Source organism: Cariama cristata, unplaced genomic scaffold (assembly GCF_000690535.1).
Source record: "Cariama cristata isolate BGI_N322 unplaced genomic scaffold, ASM69053v1 scaffold11360, whole genome shotgun sequence".
Lineage (NCBI taxonomy): Eukaryota > Metazoa > Chordata > Aves > Cariamiformes > Cariamidae > Cariama > Cariama cristata.
The window spans coordinates 22,995-46,402 of NW_009595312.1; the positions used below are offsets into that span (position 1 = coordinate 22,995).

General features: G+C 40.4%; 1 protein-coding gene across 1 annotated transcript in view; it reads right to left on the bottom strand.

Annotated features, from left to right (window-relative positions):
• Positions 1 to 23,122, bottom strand: part of KLHL29 (kelch-like family member 29) — a 41,005-nt gene extending 17,883 nt beyond the window's left edge. Inside the window, exons 1-3 of the mRNA XM_009701634.1 lie at positions 22,986 to 23,122; positions 7,404 to 7,603; positions 675 to 934 (exon numbers count right to left, since the gene is read on the bottom strand). Coding sequence (XP_009699936.1) covers positions 675 to 934; positions 7,404 to 7,603; positions 22,986 to 23,122 — 597 coding nt within the window. The remainder of the gene's footprint in view (positions 1 to 674; positions 935 to 7,403; positions 7,604 to 22,985) is intronic.
• Between the last annotated feature and the right edge of the window lie 286 nt (positions 23,123 to 23,408).

Consider the following 23,408-nt stretch of genomic DNA (forward strand, 5'->3'; position numbering starts at 1 on the left):
GCTGCACTGAAGGCAAGTGGCAGGTTTTGAAATATCACCAGGGACATCTTCTGGTCCCACGGATAATCATTAGGCTCCAAACATTCATTGCTTCCAGCTTTTGTCTGGAGACAATGCTGGGCAAAGTAATACACTCAGTTTCTTTAGTCAAGAGCAGACTGCGTAGCTCAGATTGTTGAGGAAAGGCTAACTCTAATAAATATATAATACCCAAGGGGTTATCTAAGCAGCCAATAAAGATACAGAATTTTTTTTTTATGTACTGAAGTTATACTCATTCTGTATGTGGCATCAAAAGAAATACAGATTTTCTGACAGATTTTTATTTCCTGCTGTTACTAAAACGCATCCCTTTCTTAAAGCAGCATCTCACACAACTCTAATCCTTCCTGATTTATCTCTGACCAAGCCTGCAGCCAACAACTTGAGGCCCCAGCTTTGTACCATGCATGTCACAAACGAGATTTTGATTCTAAATAATCAGATATGGGGATCAGATTTTGAAATTACATACATTTTGTGTATACCCTGCATTCCCTTTGTCTTTTTTTATCTGAACTGCTCATCCCATCTCCTACGCACCCTCATGTTTAAAATTGCATGGGGATGGTTTCTATTTTAATAGAGGCATTCATAGGAACAGAGCAGAGTGAGGCTGCTGAGATTATTTTTACCTGAGCTCTGATTGCAGCGTCCTTCTTAATCCACTTTATCACTGTTTCATACACCAGCTCCTCCGCTTTGGTGTTCAGGCTGTCATTGGACATGTAGGAAATGAAGTCGTCTTTTGAGATATTAAGGATCTCTTCTTGGTTTGCCACCTCTGGGAAAATTTGGAGGGCGTATGCTTTGGCCATGTTGTATAGTTCAGTGCACTGCATGGCTTCAGCCATGGCTAATATTCCTAAGCAGTTGCTAGCAGTCAGCTGTTTTTCTAAAAGGAGCAAAAAAAAAGAAAAAAAAAAAAAAAGAAGCAAGTGAGATTTATTAAAAGCAAGATTCACATTTTTACCGAAATCATGAAAAAAAAAATGCCATGGACAAACCTCTAACCCTAATTAATTTCAGGGAGTCAATTAGCAGGAGTCACCCTGCGTTACTTTAGGATTGGGGTTTAAGGTACAAAAATCAAAGTCTGTCTAAGAACCGAGCCAGGGTGGGGAGAGAAATGCACTTTCTGAGTTTGCTTTTCGTGTAAGCCTTCAGAAGGCACTGGGGAAACCTACTGACATAATCGTATCTGGGGCTTCCCAAGGGATGGGATCCCAGCCAAGAGGCTGCTGCTATTTCTACCGCCTACAATGTTGCTTTAAGAAACAGCAAAGATGTAAATGCTGGTGCAGACACTTAAGAATAAATGCAAACAGCACTAAGGACATTTCTGAGGATGCTGCAGTTGCTTTATGATAATTTTTGCCCTGTTCAGCTACTAAGCTACTTCAAATAAAATAAAAAAAAATCCTCCCCCCTTTTTTTTTTTCAAAGGAACTTTGTTGCTGCTGAATGTGATGACATCCCTTATGCAAAACACAGATTATACTAACGCCTTCTGTTAAATGTTGTGTAGTGGGTTTCAAAGAAAATCATGCACAGAGGAGACAGCATTATCTCCTACCCGGCAAACAGAAGTAACAGCACAGTGTGTAGCTTTGCGTTAAAAGTGTGCTACACCACACTTTTGACTGTACTGTTTTCCTTTTCAGCTCTTCTGAAGAAAAACCCACCAATTTCAGACATTTATAAGAGGAACTCTCAGATTCTTCTCAGCTTTTGTTAACCAAGCCACTACTAATAGACAGAATATATTCTTTTAAGATATAGGACCAAGAAAAAAAAATACGAGAGAGACAGACTGCAATAGATCACAAAAGCACCGGTACCAGTGGCAGGTTTCTCAGAGGAGAAGTATATCACATTTGGGCAGCGTCATATCCTAATGCATGGTTTCAGAGCACTGGGCAGGAATGTGCGATAGCCCCACATCTCTTCAAACAAAACGCCCATCAGATTGCTTCTGCTGAAAGGCTTGGGGATTCTTCCCTACCCCCAGCTTGAGCCTTCATCCGATTTAAAACCTGCACACTATCTATATGTGACTTTTATTAAAATGGGATTTTGACCTAGTTTTTTTTTTTTTTTTTAACCTGGCATGAGATTAGGAGTTTTGCGTTTTTTTTCCTCCCCCTCTAACTCTTTCTGTTTTCTTTTATAGATCTGGAAATCTTGAAACTAGGCTATTTCACTTTGTATCAGTTGATGGTACTGACTCCAAGGAGCCCATTTCCTCCGGCAGACCGGAGCAGTGGCACTGATTTTGTCACTCAAAGACTGTCCAGAGACAGGCTGCAAACTGATAGCTATGAAGCATAAAGCTCCCAAAATTTCTTCTTTTCCAAAAAAAAAAAAAAAAAAGAATCGAAAACCTCCTCCACGTTCCTTGGTTCTGTCTGTTGGCACAGTTTCATGTTTACATATGGCTGGGGGTAAAATAATCATCTAACAGAACCCAAAGCTCTCATCATTGCTTGGCAAACTCTCAAGTCAAAGACAAATCTGACACTGCTCCACCTTATCCTCACAGGGTTTATAATAAAGGTAATAATCAAGTTCGACTCATTAAGCAGCCGTTTAGTAGCACACGATGGAAAAGGCTTGCAAGAATGAGTCTTTGCCTTCAAGGGATGGGTCTGCCTCTATCAGCAGAGATTTCCATACCATTCCCAGCTGGGCCTGTGGCGTGGGGCAGAAAAAACACTGGTTATGACTGGTTTCTTCTGATCTGTATGGGTTTTTCTGTCTCTAACAATGCTGGGTAACTGATGGAGCCTGGTAAACTGGTGTCCAAGCCGTTCCACCTTGTCCCTTTGAGCTTCACTCCTTCCGCTTCTCCAAGAAACCACTCGCTGGCAGACTCAAATGACGTTATCCCTCTCTGATTCAGCCAGTACCGTGAGGCCATCTAGAGAGGGGTCCCAGGGAGATGCAGCCTGGGGTACATTCAGGAGGCTGGTGACAAACTTTGCATTTCATCACTTTTGATGTGATGAGCACCACAGCAAGGTGGGCACAGCGATGTCTTTTGAAGATGAGGGCTAGCATGTGAACTACAGGGATTCATTGCAGGTGAGCAAGATGGAGGCTGGGGCAACAGCTATAGGAGGTACGGAAAATCTCTATCCTGTAAACTGAAAAAACACACGCTCCATTTTTCACCTCTGAATCAAAATTTGGTGGCAACATTGATATCTCTTGACTCCAGCTGTCTATGGTGCAACTGAGCAATCACATTAGTATCCCTGTACACTCATAAACAAACAATTCCAAGAAGCAATATCTGGTAATATTTCGGATAATGACTTCAGGATGAGCAGAACTGTGCCTTACCAATGCCTGTTACTCTTCACTGACTATAAAGGGAGCCTGCATGACTACTTAGATACATACTTTGGCTATATGATACAGCTCATCCCAAATGACTGCAATCTGAGGGCACTTCTGGATGCCGACATGACAAAGACAGCTAAGGACCAGTTCTGTTCCATCTGCTCCTGAGCTGTTTTCATTTGGATGCTGACATGTTTACAATAATTGCTGGTTTTGTCACAGTGACACTGGACTTGTAACAACACATTTTTGTGCATTTTCACCTTCAGTTTGTTCAGAACATGACTGCTGACTACTAAGCTATTCCCAACGCTCAAGGACAGCTTGTAACAGACTTATGAGTGCATTTTAAGAATATCAGAAGCAATCTAGTAAATTCTGCCTGGTTTGAGACACTGCTGGTTAGCATATTTGTTTCTATGTATGTTGCGATATTGCAGATCAGCAGCTGGTATTCTCCACTTGTATTAGACGTGATTTTGGAATGGGATCCTCTGCAGAGTCATCATGAGATAATCAGCCAGGCAGACTGCTAAGACTGCACTTCTGGGAGTGGGACGACTTGAGATAAAGTCAGAGATAGATGGTATGTAGGAAGGATTACTCAGCGAGATTGTGGTAAGAGTATGATGGAAGCTCAGTGGTTGATGTAAGCCCCCTCTGTGTGCATTAAGTACTGTATTTTCACTTAGAGATGCCTTCTGGATGATGACTTGGATATCACTAAAATTAGCACAAAACATGCATTACTTCATCATACTCTGTGTACATTCTGACGGGGATCTTATTCCTCAGATATTCCTACTAGTGTCAAAAGCTTGTGAAGATGGGAGATAGGCGGAAGAGTTCCGGATGCATTCATCATCCAAAAGATTTCACTTCCCCTGTGAGAGTGTTCCTCATTTCTCCTGTCACCAGATATAGTTGATGCTTCAGTTTCTCCAGTGTTGAGCACTGTTGCTCTCCAGCTGACTCAAAATTCTCCACCTTGGATGAACAAAAAAATACCCATAATATTTTCTCTTGAATTCATAAGGACCATAAAAAGCTCTTCTTCCCTCAGGTGCATATGCCCGTTCATGCAGGTCTCACCACTGGTTCATCATTCAGTTTTTCTCATAGCTCCCTCTCATACTCTGGAAACTTTGTCTTTGTGCCCTTTGCCCAAGAGACAAAGAAAATTCAGAGCTCCTGCTCTTTCCTGCTCTGCTCCATGACTCTAACAGGTTCCACCAACTTCTTTAGACTTAAAGAAGAATACTTTTACTTTGTCAGCAGCAGGCTGAAGTACAAGCTCAGAATTTGTTCACTCCTGTGACGGTGATCCCTGCACCACGGTCTCAAACTGTGATACTGATGAATCACCTCAAATCTGACCTGAGCCACGACTGTGAAGATGTGTGTAAAACAAATATGAAAAAAAAAAAAAGAAAAACCCCCTCAAGTCTTCAGCTATATAGATGGAGGAAATAACTATGATGTCCTGACCAGTTTGCAAACATTTGCCCAGTTATCATATGGTGCCTGAAAGAAATTGTCAGCATCTTTGCATCAGTCGGCATAAAACTGTTGTCATTTCTCATGATCTAGACAAAAGCAGAGGAGCCAGCATGTGGGCGAGAGAGAGAAGGTGGCTATAATTAGCCCAGTGAAACTAGTTAAGAAATCTCCTGTTGAAATGAAACAATTTTCCTGACACATTTTGCAGCATGTTTCACCAGAAAGTGCATGTAGATTTGGGGTGCCTCTGCCCGATGCTGCCAAGAAGCCCAGGACAGAGACATGAGAGCTGCCTGGATATCAGCAGTTAGGATCCTGCTTAAGTTTCACGGCTAAAAAAGGATGATCTGAATCTTCTCTGAGATGGTGCTGTGCTATGCTGAACAGACTTATTAATTTGGGGCGTTTGCTTCTTTGAGTCTCTTTGGACTTCCCTTCACTTCTCTCACTATTTAGACATGGCCACTGATGGGAAAGAACTACTGTTTATTCTGGTGAATCCTCCAGAAACTGTGGAAAAAAACCTGATTTTTACTGTATTTTTGCTTTGTGGGAAGCAGAGGTGGCTGGGATGAAAAGAAAAAGCACAGCCACAGAGAAGACAAAATGCCTTTCCCTAAACTTTTTAGATGGCAAATGCTCTGCTATCTCTGTAGAGCAATCCAGTCACAGCTATAAATAAAAATAAGCAATTACACTCCATGAATTCTCCAAATGAGAATACAAAATTCCAGCAACTCCCCATATATCACTGAACTTATAACCAACTCTACTATTTCATACCATAACATGGTTCACTGAATTCAAATATTAACTATCGGAAAAGAGAAATCTCACATTGATTTAGTGAAATAAATGTGTTTTGGTTTTGTGGCTGAATTTTTAGAGATAGTGCAACTTAAATACATCTCCTGTTCCTGGAAAGGCCGTAAGATCTAATCATTTTTAAAAGGTGGTGAAGGGAAGCTGGGGGAAGGCAATTCCAGAGCCAGAGCCCTCATTCATGTTGCACAGCCAACACGGTGGGATTGCAAAGCAGAAATTTCATTTCACCGTTACCCACCCATTTGAGAACAGACTTTTAAACAAGTGACATCATACAAAAAGTTGGAAAGAAGTGGAGAATACGATACCGTAGATTCTTTACTGATGCCTGCATTGTACCAGCCTAGTTACACCACTCATCTTGCCAGCAGGCCAGCTTAGCAGTGAAAATTCATATAGTAGTAAACTGGACTCATATGAGTTTTTATTTTTAATGAGTGCAACATTTGCTAAACTCTTATGTTCCACACTCTGAGATTGCAGACGTCAATTTTAAATGAGAACTGCCCAAGGAGAACCCACAGTTCATTTGGGCTCCAGAGATAATGACATCTCCAATACCAAACTAGGAGTCGAGGGAGCCCAAGTAGAAATCAGATGTCAAAAAACCTCACAACTTGGAACTTGGCCAAGGGAAGTAAGTCATATAAGATTAAACTCGCACTTTTTGTATTAGTAAGTTTGTGTTAATAATTTGTAAATTATTACTGTCTCATTAACTGATATTATAGCCATGCTAGTGAAGGAGTGGCATGTGATACAGGCAGGAACTTGAACTAACGTGTTTCAGCTGAGCTCCGGTTCTGGCTCCTCTTCTGCCATGATAGAAATGGGGCTGGCTGGTTCCAGTTCAGACCAGTAAAGCTTAGTTAACTGAGCTGGAAACATTGGACTGTTTTGAAATAGTCTATGCTGGAAAATATATGGAAAGTGAAAGGAGCAGGATGACGTGGCGCTCCGCACAAGAAGAATGTGCTTCTCATGGCCATGAGAGGATGGACAGAGGCACTGGCAATGATGTTGCTCTGTACACCCTCGCTGGGGCAAATACTCCCCATGCATGCAGGGCACACCAGTTACCAGGGGTGGGCACAGCAACTTTTCATTCCCACCCCCCTTTGTGAGGGCACGTATACATAACTCTGTATGAAATACCAAACTCTGTGAACGTTTAACCTGGAGTAGAATTCAACCAGATCTTGTTTATGAGAACACTGGACATGTGAAGGATTTTCTCATGGATGCAAGAAAATTGCAGATCCTGACTCTTCTGTGGGAGTCCACCTCCAACTCTTTCAGTGCTTGGCCAAGCTGGCCTGGTGTAGCACCTAACATTTGCTGTCATGGTTATAAGCAACTCATGCGTTAGAGCCTGGCATCTGTGCAGAAATCAACCTCTGGGAAAAAAAATGTTATCATGATACGAAGTTTGAAACAAGATTCAACAAAAGTAGCCTATCCAAGATGTGAAAGCAGTTGCCACTCAAACAACAGGCTACACTTCTCTAGAACATTTTCCGCTGGCCACTGTGTCAGCATTTTAAATTCAAAACTCAACCCAAATAAATAGTGGGCTTTTTATTTTATTGTATTTAATCTTGGGTTTCCTAATTATCTCTGAAGAGTTGTTAAAAGAAAGGCTTACAAACCTTAAAATGAGATATTAAAACCTCACTAGATGGAATGATTCTTACCTAGAAATGAAACGCAGACTTTACAGAAAGTATGAAACTGGAACTTGCTGGCAGCTTCCAGTAGGGTTTTTGCATTGGCTGAATCTATGATCAAAGAACCTGTATAAACAAACTCCAGGAGTAATTCCAGGACATCTGCAGTGAGGTTGGACATGGCCAATTCCAGCTTCTCCCCGCTTCTGCTACTGTCTCGTGGTGACCTGGTAACAGCAGACAATTAAATTACGGACATTATACCATCCCCATTTTGTTGGTATTTATTGATTAGTGAGGGCTAGAAAATCGCTTTGCACCTCATCATTATATTTCTCCATTATTTTTGTTTACGGAACTGAAGAATATGAGTTTTAAAATAACTGAACTTAAAAACTTTAACTGGATCTGAAAGAGAAGAGTCTTAAAGCAAGTCTTACGAAAAATCTGTTTATTGCTACTCTGCATTTTCATGCAAAAACAGTTGCAAAAGAAAAGGAAAGGAAAGAAAGAAAAATAAAAATGAATGAGCCAACATTAATGAAAATGAGGAACGGTATTAGCTTTCAAAGGGAAACAATACATTTTAACATCTTGGTTAACATCTCGCCTTCTGTGCATAATATAACTGTTAAGGAAAAAACACTCTCCAATTTCAAGAGAAAAGGTCATCTCCTTTTTCAGGAATCCAGCACTGGAATAATTTTAAATGTCATGTGCATTTAAAGATACATTTAAAGACCTTTTCATAAAAAATAACAATAATAAATATTATTTTCTGTTTAGCTTGAACTTCTCAGTATGTTATATTAAAGTACAGATATGATAGATATGATATGCATATACAGACAGTCATATAAAAATATATATATATATATGCGTACGCTTATTCTAAAAATCTATTGTTCCCTTTTAGGCACTAAAAAAAGGAAGCCCTTCATGGCAATTGCTTTGAAAACTGAATACAAGACAAGATAGACAGACAAAATGGTTAGAGCAAAGAAGGGAGAGGGGGGAAAACAACAACCAGCTCTGCCACAGGAAGCCAGCAGCCATCCTCTAGGAGTTTCATGACTGTGGCCTATGGTTTTTCCTGCATGAAATGCTGAACAATTTGGGGATCAAAGTATCTCCTGCATTTGAAGTGTGGATTAGTGCTTGTGAAATTATTGGACAAAAAGAAAATTATACTGAATTAAAGTAAGGGCCCAGTTCTTAATGCATGGTTGGCTGATGTGTCTGCAACACTAAAGACAGGTTACACCTGAAAGACAAAAGTGATGATAAATTTGGTAACATCAAGGAGGGGAGGGGAAATCTGTTGGAGTAAGAAAATAAACTCTTTTAATGGTTAGGACCATCCAGCACCTTCTCAAAGAAACATGAACTTCTCCTAGTCACTGGACAGTCAACGTCTGCTCGCTCCAGTTCTGCTAGAGTACTTGCAAAAGCCATTGCACGATTGACACAAAACCGGCATATGATGCTGCGTGACTTATATGGACTGGCCAAAGCATCACTATTCACAGGCAATGCCAGCTTTAAGCATGAGCAAGAGCACTACCAACCTCTTGGATTCACAAAGCTGCCTAGAAAGGTGATGGTCAGACCTCTACTACCATAATGGAGGTAAAATAAACAACATACGAGGTTCAGTTTTCTTCCCTCAAGACACCCCACCCCACCCACCCCAATAACCCCAAAAATCATTTGGGGAAATGCTTAAAATTTGCAGTGAATGCTTTGTCATTGGTCTTCCATTGACTAGCCCTGTTCAGCTCAAGGGTACAGCTTTAATTCATACGAATCTTTGCAGGATCAAAGCTTTAAAGAGGTTTCATCTTTCTACTGAAAGTATTTAGATGGTGCCCATTACCACAATGGAGAGGCAGCTAACAGTCCTTAATTTCATATGCTTCTCTAAGGCAGTGAACAACAGTTACTCCCATTTACAAAAGGAAACTGAGGCATGAAGAGACAAAATCACTTGCCTATCCATCATGGAGAAAGTCAGGGGCAAAGCAAGGAACTAAATATTTTTTTATTCTAAATATTGGACTATCCCTTTGCATGGGAATACAGGTGGGTTAGATCCTATTCCACAAGCAGATGGGTAAGAATACATACTGATCATGATACCTGTGCTACCCTTGCATGCACAGATGTGTATGCTACCCTGAATCCTTATGCTTTATCACACCACAATATTCTTTCTGAACTCTTGCATATGGATTCAATTTTGCACTCCAGGTAGAAAATCTCAGGTGTCAAAACAGATGAGCTGCCATTTTCTAGATCCTCAAGAGGATGTCACAAAATGTTATTTTTTTTTCCTTTCTCACACTCACATACCAATAACCTGCCCCATATCTGATTTATCTCCAGTTGTGCAGACATCCGGTGCTGCACCCTGGGCTATCAAAATGCCTCCTGGTACCGATGTAATTCTTGCTGAGTTGCTTCCAGAAGCGGTTTGTACCTGACAGCGAGTTCATATTCACGTTGGCTGGTTAATAAGGACATTGCCTAAAATTTAAGTGAGATTTGGAGGTACCCAGCAAGTGACAGAATCAGGCTTTTTGCACTGCAGGAAGCCCCATCGTAAGCAATTATTTATTTAACGCCACTAATTGCACTGTGCTGGCGATGGCTGTGGCAATGACTGCGCGTGACCCACTGGGAATCGCACGCTCTCACCCAGTGCGGAGATCAGGAGGCACAAAGGAAAGGATGACGTGACACCAGTGTCAGTGTAGACACGTACCCATGTTAGCAACAACTGCAAGCTGCTATTTTTCAGAATAATTAAGTAATAATCTCTTTTACTTTGTAATACACCAAGCAATAAACTGCTGCTGCCATTGATTAAACGCCAAAGAAAAGCTAAGGTGTTTAATCAATCACTAGAGCCACTTACGGCAAGTATAATACAAAGCTACAGAGATTATTGATATTACACAATGAGCCAGAAATGGGAAAGAAAATTATCCCTATTCCTTCCTCTGTGATGCCTTGACTGTGTTGTGCTGCTTTGCTTGCTCTTTCTAAGCAGTGAGCACGTCGGCTCCAAGTTTAGCTGCACCAAATACTGAGTGCAGGCTTGGTTCAGCCTGCAAAGGGAAATCACAGCCACCCTGGTTTCCACACTGGGGATCTGGCTTGGTACAGGCTGGAGTATGGACAGGGAATTGGTTGAAGCAGGTCCTAACAGATCAAAAATGAGTTTTTGAAGGAAGAGGAGAATGTGCAGAAACAGACTGAGGTGACTGCAGTGGGAAATTCCATAGATTTCTTCTGGAAACAATTTCAGTAAATCAGGTTGTGGCATCCCCCTCCGAGCCTGACTAAAGCTTTCTATGTTCCTTGTTTTCACAGGTATTGGAATATCAATATGCTCCTGTGCAGTTATACTTCATCTATTTGGGACAGAGCCTTCTCTCAGCTACTCTAGAGTAACTACAATGAAGTGGCTAAAGCTGTACTACAAGAATAGAATTTAGCCCTGTAAATGCATATGCAGGGGAGTGGGGAAAATCTGTATGAATGTATACAGCTCATCCTGTATCACATCAGGAGGAGTTTTGTCAGTGGCATCGATAGATGCAAACGTTTAGAAAAAAAAAGTCTGCTCTGAGAAAAGCACTGACTTCTTGCCTTAAGAGCTGGGAAAAGACACAGCTCTACCTGGTACATACAATCCTGTTCCCCCACTCCTTGCACAAACACGGGGTATTTTGGGGATGGAGAACCTGCCTGCCTCTGTGTTTCAGTCTCACTTGAAGCCAGGCAATGTACACTTATCGTCCGTGGACATCATTAAATGTGGCACATTCTGCTATTTCCCCTGCGAACGCTAAAGTTTAAACAGAATGATGTCATTTTATTGGCCTTGTAATCATTGCTCATATTATAAAGGTCACACATTTCACATTGTGGCAGAAAATCAATAGCTCTCCCAACAGCCTCTGGGGGAAAAAGTTTGGCTTCTGAAGAATAATATATAATAAACAATTTTAGTCCTTACTTTATCATGGCTGTAATCTTGGAGAATAGCTACAGTAAAAATCTGGCAAAGGCTGATATATAAACTCATTAAAATTAGGAAGTGATTTAGAACAGGACTTTTAAAAAGATTTATCTTGAGCTAAACAGCAAAGAGGTTTGTTTAGGTCGACATTTAAACAAGCTCCAAGAGCTCTTTAACAGCTTAATTTTATGGTAGCTGTTGGGGAATTCTTTCAGATTCACAAATCATATATTTCTCCAGCAAGGTGATAGACCTGAGCAACGCGCAAGCAGAACTGAACCTGCAGATAAGCAGGAAGCACAGACGCAGTCTGAATGGGTACGGGGGGAGTTAGTGAAAAAATATTTGGTATTGTCTGGAATAATTAGGTCTAACAGAATAAAGCCAAGGCCTTTGAACATACTCTGGCTACTTATGCTTCAACTTAATTACTTAAACTAGAGAAGACAAAGGCACGGGGAACCTTTTAAAGCGAAAGATGGCTCGATTATACTCTCAAATAACAAATCAAAATCGATGTCCCTTTCTGTTAACTAATGTATAGAAAAGAGCTAAAACGTTTAAATACTGACAGCAGGAAAAATAACGCTAAAACCTTATCTGCAAGATTTAGGAGTAGAACTGACAAAACAAAAGTAGAAACCTTTACATTTTTGGTATTCATTTGTCCTTGAAAATAATTTCCATACGTGTAATACACACAGACAAGAATCAGCACTAGGGTTCTCATGCTTAATAGCGATGCAACTGAGTTTTCCGCATTTTGAGTTATAAATATATGTATATCTATTCATTTTCCCTGCATTATTCGTATCAACGCGTTCATGTAACAGAAATTCTGTGTGATTCAGTTCAAAACATTTAATAGTGAGATGCCTTGATTTGCAAAGCCGCATTTAGAGTCTGGCTAAAGTAGCTGTGTAAGTGAAACACTGCTAGCGCATCAATTTGTCAATTTATGGACAGCGCTACCGCCTCTAATTCAGGCTTCTCTCATGGTTTGGATATGCTGCCGGCTTGCAACATTATTTTGACTGACTAATGGTTTGGCTAGAGCCTCTCTCAATTTTAGATCAAATACGAAAAGCTACCTATACCCGGTACAGATGCCAGCCAACTCTCTGTTTACAAGCTATAGTCACAAAGTCAAAACAAATTCTGGATGTTCAAAATGGAGCCATCTGCACGGAATAAAAATGAAAAATGTGAAACATTTTATGTAAATGTACATTACTGCCTAGGAACAGTTGGTTCAGCTTCCTCCCAGGCTGCCTGTTTGGGAACAGGAGGACTGACAGAGTTTGTGACACCTATTTACATTCAAAGCCATATGACTCACTGTGCCATAGACTCAAAGGTATGACATATATTTAAGCTTTGTGCTCCAAAAGGGCACTGAAATAAATGACTATCTTTTAAAATAAAGACACATTCAGAATTACCATTTGTGATCTTTCCCAGGACGTGTGGGACTTGGTGTGTGTCTTTTTCTTTCTGCCTCTCCAAGGTCCATCACCTCTGCTTGTGAACAGAGTCTACCACCTGCTTCTCCCAACAGGAGACAATGGCAAAAAGCTAGCTCCATAACATAGCCTCAGTTTTGTTCATAATACACTCAGAATTTATTTTTAAGAAATAGGAAAACACACTGATTCTGGTCATGTAATAAAAAAAAATTGCTATCTTTGATTATCTATTGTTCAGGATCTCATACAACTCAGGAATCTGAATATCCTTCATTAAAAGCACGTTTGAGCTAATGGGAGGCTATGGGACTGCTGGCAGGCAGGTAGGAGCTCCAGCTCCACCCTGGCCTGAGGCATCTGAAGCCCATATTTTGGGGTTTGTCCCTCCCCGCATAGACCAAAGTAACAGTCTGTCCCACCGGCCAGCTGCCCACTGACCCCTTCCCCTCGCACCCTCTCAGATCTGCCCCATCAGCTCCACGTGCTGATCTTGCTGGCCTGCTTTCATAATTAGGAGCAGAAATGTTTACCCTACAGTAATTGTGTTCCCATTCCACTAGAGCAAACTATTTGCTACTAAGATAGATGATAGGACAAAAAAAAAAAAAAAATCAAATTAAATTACTTTGCTCCCTGGACATTGTTTTGGTCTCCAGAAAACAGGAAATCCAAGATTTTTATGTAAGATGAATCACTTAAATGAAGAGAAGCTACTTCTTTTTATCTCTGTCAAATTATTTTGATTACCAAAGAAAGGACTCCAGACTGGGATAGGCAGCTTCTCATGAGGCTTAGGAGTCTGTTAGCTATGTGCTCATTAGAAACTCCTGTTCGAGTCTATACAATTTAGACTGAACATCTTGTTTACTGTGGAACATAATCCTTAAAGCATTGAAACTCCAGGCGAAGAAGAGAGTGCAATGTTGCTGCATCTTAACTGTCCACTATTTGACTTTTCATCATCTTCAGAGTTATTAATGGTTCAAAACCCAGATGTCTATTTATCTTGGGAGAAGCAACAAAAAACTTCATTATATTATAGCCAGCCTTCAGTTACGAACAGCACAGACATGGCACTCTACATGGAAAGTTGTATTTCGTACCGAAGAGCTTGATTTTTCATAATTACATGCTCATGAGCTATAAAAGCATAGATGCCCAAGCATACCAACATACATTTCCACGACACATGCACCAAGATGCATGTGCATACTGAGGTAACAGGTTATTTACTGAGTTATTCAAGTTTATTCAGCTGCAAGGTAATCAATCATGTAAATGATGACAAGAAGGGACATTTATAGGGCAACACCATTGCAATATGTATGTCATAAGGCACTGAATGTTCTATTACATAGGATTTTTAAAAAATAAATTATACTCTAGCATCAATTCTCCTTTGGAATTATTTTATCAGCTCAAAATGTATTAACTTGCAGATCTCTGCCTTCATTATACTACCTTGTAGATAAATATTATCTCTGAGCCTCAGCCACTATCCATCTGTCTCACGAGAGAAGAAAACATATACTGTAATGGTGCTATTGTATGATTACGATAAAGAACTAGTAAAATCACAAGATTAAATAAATTACATTGTTTAAACACAGGCTTGCAAATTTGTCATGAAAATTTACCTGACCAACAAATCCATTTGCTCACTTTTTACCAGGATGTTGATACAAATAATGTTCCTTGTTCCAGGCAAACAAAATTTGGCAAGACTAGTGTAACTTATTAGGGTCAAATGCTGCCACCAGTTTGCACCTGCTCTATCAGAAGAAAATCAGGAAAATTAATGGCTGTGAGCTCAGGCATGCACTAGCAGCTCCTGCTAATTCACCATCACAGAAATGATCATTACAAACCAAGACGAGCAATGGGATTAACAGCAAATGCTTTTGTTCACGGACAACATGGCCAGAATAAAATAAAACAAACAAAAGAGCCACATCTCCTATATACCCTTAATGCTATTCACCGACGGAACACAATCTAATTGCTCGGTCAAGACTATTTCTAAAGGCACAGGATCAGCGGCAGCCTGTAACACCATAGTGTCGGAGATCACAGTCGGAGGCACAAATCTGCCTCCCTGCTGAGATTTAAGAAAGAAGATGACGAGTTTGAAGATGCTGGCTTAAATGACTAGCAAGTGAGTGAAGAAGTGAATAGTGAATGCCCTTGGAAGAACCGCATTTCATGACCTAGACTTTTGCTAGGGACTGTGAATAAACTGAATCTCACAAGATACTAGCGGAGAAGTAAAAAAAGTGGGCCAGCTTATTAACAGCGCCGGATCTAACTTGTTTGCAAGTATCTCTGGCAGCCTAATTCAGCAAATATGTGGCAAAATAGCCTGGGGTGAGAGCTACTATTTGTTAAAGGTAAATAAAAGATGCAAGCAGGTTTTGGTGGATTATACGGGAAAGAAGATTAAAAATAAAATGACAGAATAAAAAATTTATTCTCATCAAACTTAAAGCTCACCCCCTTAACCAACTCCTATCTGATCTGTTTTAATGATATTTATTATACCATCAAAAACCAGCTTAGCAGAGAGCTGGCATTATGCAGCTAATAAATCTGTTTCTGAGGAATGTGGTGAAATTTATACAAGTAATTATCTAGGTAAGTCTATCCAAGGCTCTTTCTCATCATTGCAATGTCTAGAGGGAAAACAATAATAAAATAATGATAACCACAATTATTATTTATTACTACTACTATGATTATGGTAGTGCCCAAAGATCCCAATCAGCATTTCAGTAATTAGAATTAATTCTGTCAGGCACTGGTTCTTTCTCACTCAGCTACAGGCTGTTGCTAGTGCTTTTCTGCGGCATACCTAGAGCCAGCCTGTGCTCTGGACGTCACTGAAAGGTAATATATCGCATCACCTATGGCCACAGTATACGCAGGCAAGGGCAGGTAACTCTTCTCACTCCATCAATCCCTGCCCACACCACCACGCAGAACTGCTCCGAGTATTTCAGTCACCGAAGCTTAGCGCTATGCAAGCAAAAAGAGGGGACTGTGATCTGATATGATCATAACCTGGTTCTATTAATTCAAATTCATTATCCCAATCCAGCAGTGGCTAATCCTTGATGATTTAAATGAAAGGAAGTGAACTGCTGGTCCCTGGAGCTACCTGCGAGCATGCTGGAGTTGGAGATTTGATTACCCTTGGTTTAGGGCAAGACTGGCTTTTGGAAGTGGCCCAAAAATGACAGCTTTCAAGAGCACGGCTTCAGTTTCTATGCCGTGAAAGTTTTTTCATTGTCTTTGATGCATTTAGCTTGAACTGCACCTCATTAGATAACTGTTCCCTTTCACCCCGAAATTTCAACATGGTCAAGCCTAGACAGGGCTGTGAGATGTAAGTAAATATAGGTAGGTCAGCTGCACCGGCATCTTATAAGTGCTTGTATGACAGCCGCATGGCTTGCAGATAGGTCTAGCCAGAGCAAGAGAGGTGATTAGTCTGTCATTCCTTGGATAAGAGATGCAGGATTTGTAGTTGTGTCTAGAAATTATGTGAGCAAGAAGCCCAAACTACAGTAAATAGGGATGCTGTCAATGAGGGAGAGGAGCAAGATATTAAGTGATTCTGCTTGGTGCCTCTGCAAGCTGCAGCCATTACAAGGCAGAAGCTTAATTTCTGTGCTGCACCTCGAGGCTTGAAAGGGAGCCCTTCTGTCCTCCTTGCCACGGCTTCTCTTCAAAGCAGGGCACATTGATCTGTCCCTTCTTTCAGGGCAGCATCCAGCCCAAGCCACTCACCCTTCTAATCCATGGCCACACTCGCCAGGCTGGAAAAAGCCGGGCTGCGACGCCTGCTATGGGTTTTGTGGCAGTTCCTTAGCCTGGCAGCCCAGCAACACCACTGAACATTTGTAAGCTGCAATTCACTTATGTAGAAGACCATACATTTTTGCCTGATGAAAACATGTTTTCCAAGGCCTGGCAGCTGCAAAATTTGAAACGCAGCAGGCAGCTATGACAGGCGGGCGGGAGCGTGGCTGCTCGGCCAGGCAGAGCCAGCAAAGCGCGCTCCCAGAAAGGGGCCACCGAAAGCAGAAAGCTGTTTCCCGTGCCAAGATTTTGCACCCAACATACAGCAATTATTAGTCCCTCATCTAAGAGAAAAAAATGTCATCATTAGCATAATTTACACCTGCACCCTGCCAGTATAGGGTGAAGAATATTTTACACTCCCATGCAACCTCCCATTCTCACAGACTCCTTTAAATGGTTTAACAGAAACCACTGGTGCTGTATGTCTAGGCATAATGTACCTCTCCTGGTACCTGAAACAAACATCGCATTTTTAACTCCCTGTTTCTCTGTTTTCAAAGAAATGTTATGATTTGTTTCCACATTCATTCTGCTCTACAATGGAGCTGAAGCATGCAGATGTAGAAATGCTGCCTGCTCCTCTCCCAGAGTTAAAAGCAAGGTTCTTAATAAGCAGGAAAACACGAAGGGGTCACCAAGAGTAGATTTTTCTTTCATCTGCTATTTCTCATTTTGGGCTTTTTACAACGTAAACACAAACCAGACAGTCTGTTTTCCAGACACCTAAATGCTTTTGCAGTTTTGTCAGACTGTTTCAGATGGATAGCGGCAGGTTTCTCTGTCTTGCATCCAAATGCTGCCCTTCCACACAATGGTGTAAAATGTAGAATGACATCTTTGTCTTCAGTGTAGGTGTAAAGCAAAAGGGCTTTGGTCCTCTAAATACTTTACTTCTCCCACCTTCCTGCCCTGCATTCAAGCCCAAAGAGAGTATATACAACCCTCTTTTAGAAAAAAAGAAATAAGAAAAAAATCTGAACACTTGCAAAAAGAGGCAAGGTATCGTGGAAAAGCAATTTGGCCATGAAGTCACTGGCTCTGCTCCTTAGGAAAAGAAGGATGAACACAGCGTTGCCAGATTACACTGCATCAAAAATGTCTGCTTCTAGTGACCAAATCTCTTGTTGTATGTGACTTACTGCTCTGTTCTTTCAAAATTAGAAAGCATCATTAGAATAAAATCTTGAAAAGATAAAGCTTATAGGATAGGATTTGTGTATCTTTAGTAAGTGACCACAGAGAAATAAAACTAAAGTCTCTCTATAAAAGCCAGCATTTTGGCCAAGAAGAGACTTTTATGTCAAGTGCTTCCTATTATTTATGTCATATTTGGTAGAGATTCCAGCACTTTGGGTTGGATTAAGAAGAAGAAAGCAGCAAATTAAAATGTTCCGGTGAACCTCTCTTTGTTACGGAAATATCAGACATTCCATTTATCCAGCAGCTGTATTTGTCTATTCCAAATGCAGCTGGAAAAAAATTATGCCTCTTCAGGGGATTTTCCATTCCTTCCTTCCTTCCAGAACACACACATCTTCCACCATTTCTTCTAGGGCAGATGATACAAAGATATAGAGCTCATTTCTCTCCTTCCCCAAACCAAGGAGCTGTAGCTACAAGATTGGCTTAAATAAGAAAATCTGTGCTCTGAGAGAGGGGCATTTTAGATATGGTTTTTTTGATGGTTCGCGATCTACTTTGTTCTTTCTGTATACATATATAAGCATATGTATGTGACATTCAGACAACACTAGTTTCTGGAAGGAATCATTCACGTACTTTTAGCCAACTATGATTCAGGTGTCTAATCAGAGCTGGGTGACTGGCCTTTCTCTGTGGGCAATGAAAAACAAGCACTTCCAGAAGGCAATTCATGTTATTTATCTTAAGGTGGGATGAATCATCCTATGGACATTCCTGTCTTCCCTCATGACAGCAGAGGAAGCCTAGATAACCAGCTTAGGCTGGACCCTTGAAGGAAGCAATGTAACACCCGTCATAAGTTTAGAGTCTAAGCAAATCACCTTCGCGTGCTCTCTTCATTAATAGTAAAGAGGGATGGCCTCCTCCTCATCTTGTATCTCAGATAGCCATTTTATGGTGAGAGGACTTGCCTCCTGGAGATGTCTGTTTCCCTCTCTATAGACTACAGCAGAAGACGAGGTTAGACCAAATCTGCCTTAGAAGCCAACCTTGAGCCTAAATGTTGGTTGACTAACAGCAAGAGACAAGCAGCTCTCATTGCTCCAGAGCAATCTCCTACCTGCCTGCACATAGGTACCTGAATTAGGAGAAAAGGCTCCTTCCAGAAGCCTTCAAGGTGCTCCTCTTCATTGCCTGTACCATAAATCAGGCCCCTATTTTGGGAACGCTGATTTCTTAAGTATCGAAAATATAGGTGCAAATTAGAGGCCAAATTCAGGCAAACTGGAAGCAACTGTGGTTGGCAGTGCACTCAAAATACTTAAGATGGCATTTACGGGACAGAACCCTATTCCAGCTGCTATTTATCATCCATTTTCTCCTGAAGTCCTATACTCCAGTAACCTTGTACGGGTCATTGTTTGAAGAAGCTGACTAAACACATGATTTCCTTAAGTGCAGGTAAAGTATATCAACTCTTCTATATGCTCTATGCCTGAAGGAGCAAGTAGTAAGGCCAAGTACTCAACGCCATACCTGTCATTAAGCAGGCTCAAATATTCACCGAGAAAGAATGTACTTTAAAGAGGATTTTATGAAGACAACTTAAGGAAACGTAGCACTCCCTAAATATGCTTAATATTGTATAAAATTGTTCCTGAGGTTGTCAGCGATAGCCCCACAGCCCCTGAGGTTATTGCAGTATGTCCTACTGTGGGACCAGACTTGGGCATGCACCCATTTTCACATGTCCCCATCCTTCCCCTGCCCCTCACCTTCCTCCTTTTGTGCGAACAGTGAAGTGGAACAGACATGAGGAACATTTCCTACCTCCTGTTCCTAATACACCTAATCCTTTCCAGATGATTTTGCACTGAAAAGGACCAAGATTGTTTTTTATGACCAGCTGTTGGTGGGAGGGAGATGACCGTCGAGTCCTGGCTTAGGCTCGAGTGCTGCACAGCTCCTGACGGGGACTGGTTAACCCGTTTCCAAGAGCACAGTGCTCGGTACGGTGTTGAGCTTATGCTGAGGACCTAACTAACCCAACCTCAATAGGGTGATGCTCATATATTTAGAAGATAAATCACATGGAACAGGTACTTCTCTGGACAAGGACCAGAATGCTCAGCACGTTGCAGAATTAATCATTTTCTGAGAAACTAAGGGGGTTTCAAAGTGCATTCTCATTACCAGATTTGTTTCATAAACAACAAATAACTTCAGAATTATTTTGGTCAATCAAACGTGGTTATCATCTTTCACTATGTGCAATAAAAATAACATTTTTTTTTTCCCTGCTATGACTAATTCTCATCAAATAGCCTTCCTCAACATGGGCAAAAACTCCAGTTCTACTATGTTTTTTGTCTATATTTTGTTTTTTTTGAGGAGGGGATAATTGATCTTACTTGTTTTTGAACATTTCCCTTTTATTCTTTTGAGACACTACTTGCTATCCTACCATCAGATACCAATTCCAACACACAGCGGAATCAATGGCAGAACACGAGGTTAACAATAACCTGCCTGCGGCAAAGAACAGCCAAAGTAAATACTCTGAAAGTTATTCTTTTTCTGCCTGTTTATATGTATGCACATAGCACCTTCATGAATAGATCATCTTCTCATTGATGTTTCTGGTGACCCATTGGAGCCTTCGGTTGGAATGGCATTAGAGTTTAACCCTAGCATGCACTGACTGAAATGGCCTTTATATAATATTAAATAGAAAGAGATCTCTTAAGAAAAACTGCCATTTCTTGTTTTGATTTCTATAATAACACAAAGAGTGCAATATAAATGACATAAAGTTTTAAGTACTATCTCAAAGGGGTTACTAAAAAAATATCAGGAGAGGATTCTAGACATATTGTATTTACAAACATACTGACTCTGTGAACTATAATGACTCTGTATTACCAAGGGCATGACCTTTCAAAATACTGAGTGCCTCTTGCAACTTGAGTCCTTGACTTTCATTGACTTCATGGGGTTACTAAAAGGACTAGGTTTTACACTGCAAGTATCATCTAAAAAGCAGGTCTTTAGAAATTCCACCCCATAGCCCTGAGTTTATTGTCTCGCAAAGACACATTGCTCAGTTTACAGGTGAATATTTATTTTTCTCACCTGACAGTTTTGCAAACTCATCTAGACATCAAGCTGGATTTTTCCTTATTCAAGCATCATCATCAGTAATAAAAGTATTTTTGCCTTGGATACACCTGTGCAACTCCATTAGCCTTTATCAAGGTTACATGTGTGAAACTGAGGTTATATATGGAAGACAACTGGGATGGAGAGGCCTGACTGTGGACACAAATCGAGCTCTGGATATTTATTGCTGCTGATGATGTGAAAGAAGGAAAAAAGTGGTGAGGCTGGCAAATGGGCTAAACCTTGCACTACTTTTTTCCTGTAATGCATGTGAGCCTTATGTGAGCAGCTGAAAGACAATAAATGCTGAAATCTAGGGTTTTGCTTTCATAGTCTCTTTTCAGAGCATTAAAAAAGTTGTGTTTTTTTTCTTTAAATGAGTTCATACCAGAGCAGTGTTCAATCCAAAGCATATTTCCATTTGATAACTAAATAATAAAGCAACAAGATTCTTCAATGTGCTTCTAGAAATAGATGCTGCCTGGTGACTTCTGCACACAAGCAGATGTCTTCTCAGCAAAATCCAAATGACAGTCTTTGGCCAGTCAGTTATTGGATTTCTGTAACTTGATTCTAAGGTTTTTCTTTCCCTGTAGACTCTATCCCTTATCACCCTAAAAAGCATATAGTATAGCCTTGACAATTAAATGATAATGAGCAGACAGAAGAGAAAAGACAGGAGAGATCTGGCATAGCTACAGCTAGCAATCATTAGATTTACAGAGGGGAAAAGACATGCTTCCTAGGCCAACATATTTTTTATGAATAATTGATAAGGCAGTCAGCACAGTTATATCACAGAAATGTAATATATATCCATAATTATAAAACCAGCTTTGTGCAAAAGGACATAATACACTGAAAGGAGATACCAGCCAATATGCCATCCTGAAATAAAATACAGTCACTATTGTGTTAGTTGGCAAAATTTAAATACAGGATTTGAAGCAAGCAAAATGTTCTTTAATCCCATTTTTTAGCACAGTCCAGGCTCAGTCTGCTCAGGAAAATACTGCAAGGCAAAATCAGCAGCTGCATTAATTTGCTGATGATTGAGAGAAAAATGAAAGTTATCCTCATGTTTTTTTTCTCCCTACTTGCTACTCTAACTTACTAATAATATGAGAGTACCAATTTATTCCTATGCGAGTATATGAAGCATATAAATTGAAAAATCAATGTAATGGAAAAAAAAGATTATCATGCACTGTTTAGAATCAATCAGCTAGAAACAGAGGGGGGAAAATGCGAAGGCGGAGACATGATGTTTAGAAAATGTACATCTTGTACCTACCCTAAGCTATGGTGTTTTTAAGAAAAAACTACCCTTAGTCTAACATGCAGACTGAGCTAGTCTTGACCAGAAAATAGTCTTATTTCCAATCTTTTCTAGAGAAATTCATCAGTTGTCTTTTCTTCTTTTAAAAATCCCCAAATAATAAAAATACCAATCCCTTTGCCCATAAAAGCCACACAAAAGCATGTAACAAAGATTTCAGGGTGAAGGGATTATGATACTCAAAATGCTTTATTAGGACGACCCCTCAGCATCGTTCACCAGAATGCTGATGGCTTATTGTAGCCTGAAGGACAGACTTTTGTCGTATGTGACAGAGTCCCTTGAAAACATCGACAGCAATAGTTTTTAGTTGTGGTCTGAATCACCATTAGCAGTTGAGTTTAAATCTTAGAGGTCTCAGTGGTGGAACACTTTCTTCGGCCAAAACTGGCCTCTACTCATCAGAAATAATTACACTGTACGAGTCAGATGTGTAACAAATGGGTCTGAGTCTCAGTTTGGAAATACATTCAGAGGAGGTGGAAAGAATGGCTACTGGCTCTGTGACAGGAGATTCAATCTTCATAAACCTGCAAGAGAGGGGAGGAAAAAAAAGCGACACAAATGCGCCCTACAAAAGAACAGAGCAGATCACAGCTGGAAGGAAGGCAAACCTTTTAATCAGGTCCTTGAAATACAAGCTGCAGGAAGCTAGAACATTTTGGTGGACTTCAAACTCTTTGCCTTCAACAATAATTTTCAGGTCTGTAAACTCTTTCGCTCTGCGTTGCTGGTTCAACTCCTTCAACATTTCTGCAGAACAGAGAAGACAGACAGTGCCAGGGTTCCCATTAAGAGTTTTTTTATTTTTACTTTTTACTTTTCATTTTTTTTTTTTTGTAAAGAAGTAGAGAAACAGGAAACAACTGATACTTTTGTCGGTAAGATTGGCTCAACACAGACAGTCAGAAGTTACGAACATAACATATTAAAAAAAGAAAAAGAAAAAAGCAGGAACCAGTAGGTCTACACAAATGAAATATATATATACAGAAAAAAAGCAAAAACAATCCTAAATTTGGAAGGGTTAAAAACAA